Source organism: Penaeus vannamei, chromosome 17 (genome assembly GCF_042767895.1).
Source record: "Penaeus vannamei isolate JL-2024 chromosome 17, ASM4276789v1, whole genome shotgun sequence".
Taxonomy (NCBI): Eukaryota; Metazoa; Arthropoda; class Malacostraca; order Decapoda; family Penaeidae; genus Penaeus; species Penaeus vannamei.
Window position 1 is genome coordinate 8472706 of NC_091565.1, and position 7500 is coordinate 8480205.

The following is a 7500-nucleotide window of genomic DNA, read 5'->3' on the forward strand; positions in this document are numbered from 1 at the left end:
TGTGGACAAGGTCATTTTAATGTACCTGTTTCTAAGGTTCCTTGACGGGTTTTTGTTGAGACAAGTCGTGCTTTGTTGTTGATTGTTTTTCTCTTCTTTAATGTTAACCCTCCTATCTTTCTTGTTTTAAGTGTACTGTATTATTAGTTATTATTAAGTGTACTGTATTATTAAATGTATAATTAACAAGTCCAAGAAATCTTCATGAAAATTGCTTAAATTATCATTGGACCAGACAGTTGCTCAAAGCATCTAACTTGTAAGAATGAAAATGCACTGCTGTAATATAGATTTTGATAGAAGAAAATATTTGTTATTACAGTTCCTGGAGATGGCGGATCACAGATAGAAGCAAAATTGGACAAACCAGCAGTAATCCACTACATTTGCTCAAAGAAGACGGAAGGATGGTTCGACCTGTGGCTGAATATGGAACTTCTTGTTCCATATGTCATAGACTGTTGGGTAAGGTTTAATTTTTATTCTCTTGAATCATGAAAGATATATTTTTCAACCTAAAAATATATAAGGTAAATGTTTAGACAATGTTTGCAAGACCATCACTGGCCCCAAATCTATTTTCTTTTCAGCAAAGTCGAACAAACTTTCTCCACATGTATTTTAGTAAAATGGAGCTTGCATTCCTTCTTGGCAATATATCCATAAATAAGGAACCAGTTCAAAGGGATTTGTTGGTCTTAACCCAATGTCGACAGGAAAATAGTGTGTTCCCTTTGGCAATGCTTGGTTAATTGTGTCTGCACATAGATGGCTCTGCCAATTCTTAGCCACAAATGAGTCAATTAGTAGATCTTGCGACGTCACTTTTCTTTGAAAAAGCGGAAATTTTTTTTTTTACTAATGCTATCAATATTGGCACTGTTATTTTTGTTATAAATGTTATAATTACTATAGTGTTACTGACATTACTAACAGCAGTATGAAATACTAGAAAATATTATCGAAAATCAAGGACAACGGTAAATGGGAGACAGGTAGTTCGCTGCAATCAGCTCAATAGCGATTCATACTCTATGGAGCCATCTAAAGGGCAAAAACAATTTCTGAATTCACTACATTAAAGGGCAAAAGAGGTTCATACAATGCCCGGTGACATGGGGTTAATTTGAGCGCAGAAGCAATGGTAGTAACTTAACATAGTAACAGTGTAGGGTTGGACTTCATATTGTAGGTTTTCCATCAATGTAGTTATCACATGGTTTTGGTGAGATGTAGCCACTATGATTATATTTTGAAGGCTGCTTTAAATGTCTTCCATATATATATATATATATATATATATATATATATATATATATATATATATATATATATATATATATATATATATATATATACACTATATATTCAATAGCCCTTCCCTTGTAACTTTTGTCTGTGTATCCTAGACTGAGGCTTTTTATGAATCACAGAGGGTGAGAAAAAAAGAGATAATGTATTGAAATAGGAAAATGCAAACTTACGCTGTTCTAGAAAAAAAAAGTTATATGGTTATGGGATTACATATTTCATTAACAGAAAATAAATAGATTCACTTAACAAAAAAGTTTTGTGTTGAATGCACTGTGGATGATCACATGTTTATATGGTTTTATATCCGGTCGTTGCACATGCCTCAAAAAAGGCTGACGTAACTGTTCCCGGCAACACCTGTTGTCATGTAACTGTTTCTGAGGTCATATGTTATGCAGTATAAACATGCTGTAAATAATAACAACAGTAATTTATTATTCTATTTATGATACAGTAAAGAGATTTGTAAGATATACTAGTACTATGGTACCTCATTTAGTGATTAGAACCAGTGCTTTCATCATCCAGTATTTTCTATTTGTAGCTTATAGTCTTTTTGTAATTTTCTTTTTCTTTTTCTTATATATTTTTCATTATTTTATGTTTTTTTCTTTGTTTTTGTTTTATTATTACAAACTATCTAATAACTTTTCTTTTTCTTTTGTATTTTGTCGAAAGATAAAACTCTTTTTTTGCATGGAGCAACAGACTGCTTGTGTGACACATTTCTTGGCAGTTTTGTGACCCTTGTGGAAAACCATTAGTTATTTATTGATTTAATAGCTTTGGTAAACCCTATTCATGCCTGATAAAAGTGACAAATCTTGATATATGATATTGACATTGGTAGGTTGTATATTGCATCTGCTCTCAGAACAGTTAGCTATAAGATGTCTGTCACAGCGTTATACAATGAAATACCATAATCTATATGTACAGTGTAAACAGTGCGTTGACTCAGTTGATAACTTATCACCATTCTAAGTCAGATTAATGGAAATAACTCCTTATGTATGTGTATAATTTTTTTGTGTGCATTATACTGATAAGAAAAAAAAAGAAAAAGGAAAAGCAAATACTTAAATATTTATGTAAAATGGGAATTACATAGCATAGATATTTGTGTGCTGGTATATTTACCTTCTGTGCAAATTATAAGTTATTAATAATAGGGAAAGATCTTGGCAAACAAAATTCTCCATCTGGAATCTTCCTTTTAACTGTAACATAATTTTTAACATGAATCAGTTTCACATTAAAAAAAAAATGTCATCAATATGAAATATTCTAGCCCTTCTTCATAATTTCATTTTTATCTTCTTCTTTTTTCTAACTTTTAATTACTATCTTTTGTAATTACAGGTGGACAATATGAAGCTGGTATATGACAATGTAACACGTACAACTACCAATGCACCAGGAGTTACAACAAGAGTACCTGGATTCGGGAACTCAACCACGGTTGAATGGTTAACTCAGGTCACCCCACTCCTACCAAATACAAAGATATTTAATGCCTCTTGTCCCCTCAGTGGGTATGAAAGAGGGGCCCATGGAGGTGCCTCTTGACTTCCGTAGGCCCCATGAGCATCATGAAGTAACTCTGTTGGAATAATGCCGCACCAGATTTAGATCCCATTTGAATGTCCTTTTTGAACGTGCATATGCTCAGATTATAGAATGATTATGTTCCATCTCTGCAGAGGAGTGACTAAAGAGATGTCTTTCTACAGATGAGCATGATGAGTACTTCCGTGACCTCCGCAGGCTAATCGAAGAAACTTACCAGAGCCTAGGGAGGAAGGTGATTCTCATCCTGCACAGCATGGGTGCCCCAATGATGCACTACTTCCTAAATCAACAGGAACAGCATTGGAAAGACAAGCACATAGAAACTGTTGTGTCCCTGGCTGGTGCATGGGGAGGCTCTATCAAAGCTGTCAAAGTTTACACTGCAGGTAAGGATGCTGTTTTATTCTTCTTGAGGACTTTCTCTCTCCCTTAGGTTTTTATCTTATTATTATTATTGTTATTTTCATTTGTCCGTTCTTCTGCTCTTCTTACCAAAATTTTGAAATATGACAAATGCTGTATCAACCATAAAGGAGTAATAAAAAAATAGATAAATAAAAAAATAAATAAATAAAGCTAGATTTTTTGTTTTACGAAGAGACTTTGAAAGCATTGTGTAATATATCTTTAATTCCCTCTTTTTTCCAGGGGACAATCTAGGTATCTACGTCATTAGCTCATTAAAAGTAAGAGCCGAGCAGAGATCAGCTCCCAGTCTGGCCTTCCTCTTGCCCTCTTCTGATCTTTGGGGTCCTGACGACATCCTTGTTGAGACGCCCACGAAAAACTACTCAACTGCAAACTTCCAAGATCTTTTTACGTTTGTATTGTTCTTCCGTTTTTGTATATATACTAATTGCTTAGGGCATTGTTTACTTTTTCGAGTTGTGATTCCTACTCTTTGCCCTTTTGTGTGTATATCTATCATTCTGTGTGAAAAGCAAGGGTAAAATGAGTTCAAGATTTTGGTATTTTCCTAATTGTAAAGGTTTTTTCTTGTATCATTTCATTCAGAAAGTTGTTGGTCAGATTATGCCTGTGTCTGTTATGCACGCATATGCAGTCCCTGTCCCCCCTTCTCTCTCTCTCTCTCTCTCTCTCTCTCTCTCTCTCTCTCTCTCTCTCTCTCTCTCTCTCTCTCTCTCTCTCTCTCTCTCTCTCTCTCTCTCTCTCACCTCTTCTCTCACCTTCTCACTCTCTCTCTCTCACTCTCTCTCTCTCACTCTCTCTCTCTCACTCTCTCTCTCACTTTCTCTCTCACTCTCTCTCTCTCCATCTCTCTCTCTCTCTCTCTCTCTCTCTCTCTCTCTCTCTCTCTCTCTCTCTCTCTCTCTCTCACTCTCTCTCTCTCTCTCTCTCTCTCTCTCTCTCTCTCTCTCTCTCTCCTCTCTCTCTCTCTCTCTCTCTCTCTCTCTCCTTCCTCCCTCCTTTCCTTCCTCCTCCCTACCTCCCTCCTTCCTCCCTCCCTCCCTCCCTTCCCTCCTCCTCTCTCCCTCTGCCTCTCCTCCTCCTCCTTCCTTCCTCCTTTACTCCTGCATTTCACTCTATTCCTGCATTCCTACTTACTCCTATTCCTACCCTACTTCACTTACCTCCTTTCTCACCCCTCCTCCTCCTCACCCTCCTCCTCCCTCCCTAACCCTCCTCCTCCCTCCCTCAACCTCCTCCTCTCCCCTCCCCCTTCTCCTCTTCCTCCTCCTCCTCCTCCCTCCTCCTTCTCCTTCTCCTGCTTCCACTCACCCCCCTCCTCCCTCCTCCTCCTCCTCCTCCTTTCCTCCTCCTCCTCCCTCCTCCTCCTCCTCCTTCTTCTTACCTCTCACCTCCTCCCTCCATTCCTCCTCTGTCTCCTCCCTCTGCCTCATCCAATCTCTTGACCTCTGCACCTCCTCCTCATTCTCACCCTCACCGTCATCCTCGCCCTCCTCCTCCCTCACACTACCCTTCCCTTCCCATCCCCCTCCCCTTCCCCCTCCCCCTCCTCCTTCCCTTGTTCTCCGCCTCTCATTCCCTCTTTTCTCCTCCTGTCTGACCACTTATTCTTTGTTTGTTTCTCCAAAGACTTGAACTCTCTGCCTGATGCCTAGACTCTGGACACCAAGGATTTATTGAAAAACCCACCAGCCCCTGGTGTCGAGGTCCACTGTCTGCATGGAGAAGGAGTCCCAACTGTCGAAAAGTAAGAACTGTATAAAAGTTTATTTTCCATTGCAGCTTTCATTTTATTTTTCATCTCCATTTCTCAGTGTTATCAGCATGATTATTATGGAGGTGTTTATCAATGAGGAAAAATATTGTCATTGAAAAAATAGTTGAAAAGTACAGGTTGCTTGGATGTAAATATGAGATATCTTTTTATTTTTTATTAGGATTTTGTAATGCTTTCTCTGAAGAAAATAAATATAACAAATGATCAAAAAGACAGAAAGGCAGCAAACCCATGTGCATTGTTCTTTTCAAAAGATATATATATATATATATATATATATTTTTTTTTTTTCCCCCTCCAGATTGGTCTATGCTGCTGGCAAGTTCCCAGACAGCCCGAAAGTTATCTATGGTGGAGGGGATGGAACAGTCAACTTAAGAAGTGCAAGGCGTTGTTTAGAAGTAAGTTGTTCTCTCATCTGCACTTTTTTCAGTCTTTGATATTATGAATTTCATTGTAAAGGAATGAAATTCATAATATTATGGTCTGGTTATGAGAAAGGTTATAATGACATGGCCAAAATTTTTCATGGTTAGATCTCAGTTTCTTAAACATCTTATCTCATTATCCAAACCTTGGGGGATAAGTATCCATGTCATGTGCGGTTGAGTCTGCTGTAAGTTGTGTGTGCTTAACAGTGGTGCAGTTGTTTGGGCCTTATTGCAGTCACTGAGAAGATACAGCCCCTCAGCAGTTTTCTTGAAGTATCTATTTAGCCTCATTTCCTAAAAGATTTTGCATGCCACAGCTAAGAGTATAGAGAGTAGGATAAATATATTTCCCAGCTTCTAGGTTTTCACTCAAGCAGCTGACTGTGCACAAAGCTCAGCACATAGCTCAATATGGCATGGGAAAAGGCCATTGTAAAGGGGTTACATATTGAACTAGGAAGATTAGTTCTTTAGATATATATTGAATATAGATTTATAGCAATTATAGATAAAGCTACAGATGTATAAGAGTTCTCCTCATGAGCTTTAAGTAATATAAATGTAAACCTCTAATAAAATGACATATTTAAGACATATTTTTATGATACAAAGAGGACTCAGTGTACCATTACACAATACTAGTGGGATTTTCATTTATTTCAGTGGGTTGGCAAACAGAAGCAGAAGGTTTACCACAAGCCTTACCAGGGTATTGACCACATGGCGATCTTGCGTGACTCTGACGTCATCAGTTATGTGGTGGAGTTAGTGCAGAACATAACAAAGAAGAACATGAGGCTATCACAGAAAAAGGCTGAGAACCTGAATCGGCTAGAGAAGAATAGGAACGACAAGGCAAAACAACACATTCTCGAAAGAAATGCTAACGATGTCATCATGCCGATGAAATGGTTTGATGCAATATATGCCAACAAAGAGGAATATATGAAGCAGCAAAGTAATTCCAGGGTAAATAACCGACATCCCAACAGCGTACTTGCATTACTAGATGAGGATCACATTGTGACGGAATCGTGACGGAGGCCTGCAGTGCGCTAATGTAATTATCCTGTCCTCTTACAAATCTTTCCACAGAATTAAGAAAGCAAAATTTTTAGTCACTAGATTAAGATTTATTCCAGTGGTTTATCAGAATGAGTTTATTCACTACAATCTACTTTGGCACAAATAACTTAGCATGATTATTATGTTTCAGTTGCCTTTTCCAAATAAGGTCTTTCTTTTTTATGACTCTTCTGAGTTATCAGTGAACAGACATTAGTTTCAATGCACAAATGACAGAAAATTATGTTTATATACTTAGGGAATGAAAGCATGATTAGTTCATAAGATGTCATTTTTTATAGAGTGGAAATTTTATTCAAATAGTTATCTGCCTTATTGAGGAGAAGGTATGCTGTTTTTATATTGCACTGTATGTAGTCTTGCTCAAAAGTGTGTAAGCATAGAGACTGTATGAGTTAAGTTATGTATGAATACTAGAGTGGTAATAATCATGTGGCTTCTTTGTAAGCTTGAATTTTATGATATGGTGCCCTACCTCTATCTGTGAATATGTAATGCACAGAAGGAATATTTTAATTTTTATATGACATATTGCATTGTGAAATGTATTTATCAGTTTCTCATTAGTAGTTGTTTTAATTTTCCAATTTCTCATTAGCAGTATGAAGTTTGTTCAGAAATGAAACATGTATTGAGGCTTCAATATGAAACATTTATCGGTACCTGACAAAGCTGAGACTATGAGTATAATGATAACTTACCTAAAATTTACATCTCAAGACTGATATTAGAATAAAGAAAACCGATCTAGTATTGCATTTGCTAAGGAATTTGGAACATCTCTTTTCTGTGAGTAAAATCAGATATAAGGTTTGTGTTTGAAATTGTGATATTAACTATAATGAAGAGAAAGAAGTTTCCATTTTGGAAGAAGTATTCATAAATTAGAAA

At 36.9% G+C, this 7500-nt stretch overlaps 1 protein-coding gene across 1 annotated transcript in view; it reads left to right on the forward strand.

Moving 5' to 3' along the window:
- Positions 1-7500, forward strand: part of LOC113805268 (lysosomal phospholipase A and acyltransferase) — a 9129-nt gene that overhangs the window by 575 nt on the left and 1054 nt on the right. Inside the window, 8 exon segments of the mRNA XM_070131861.1 lie at positions 323-465; positions 2677-2864; positions 2866-2911; positions 3062-3272; positions 3535-3723; positions 4945-5062; positions 5394-5493; positions 6187-7500. The exon segment at positions 6187-7500 is cut by the window's right edge and continues 1054 nt beyond it. Of these exon segments, the coding sequence (XP_069987962.1) occupies positions 323-465; positions 2677-2864; positions 2866-2911; positions 3062-3272; positions 3535-3723; positions 4945-5062; positions 5394-5493; positions 6187-6561 (1370 nt within the window). The 3' untranslated portion in view covers positions 6562-7500.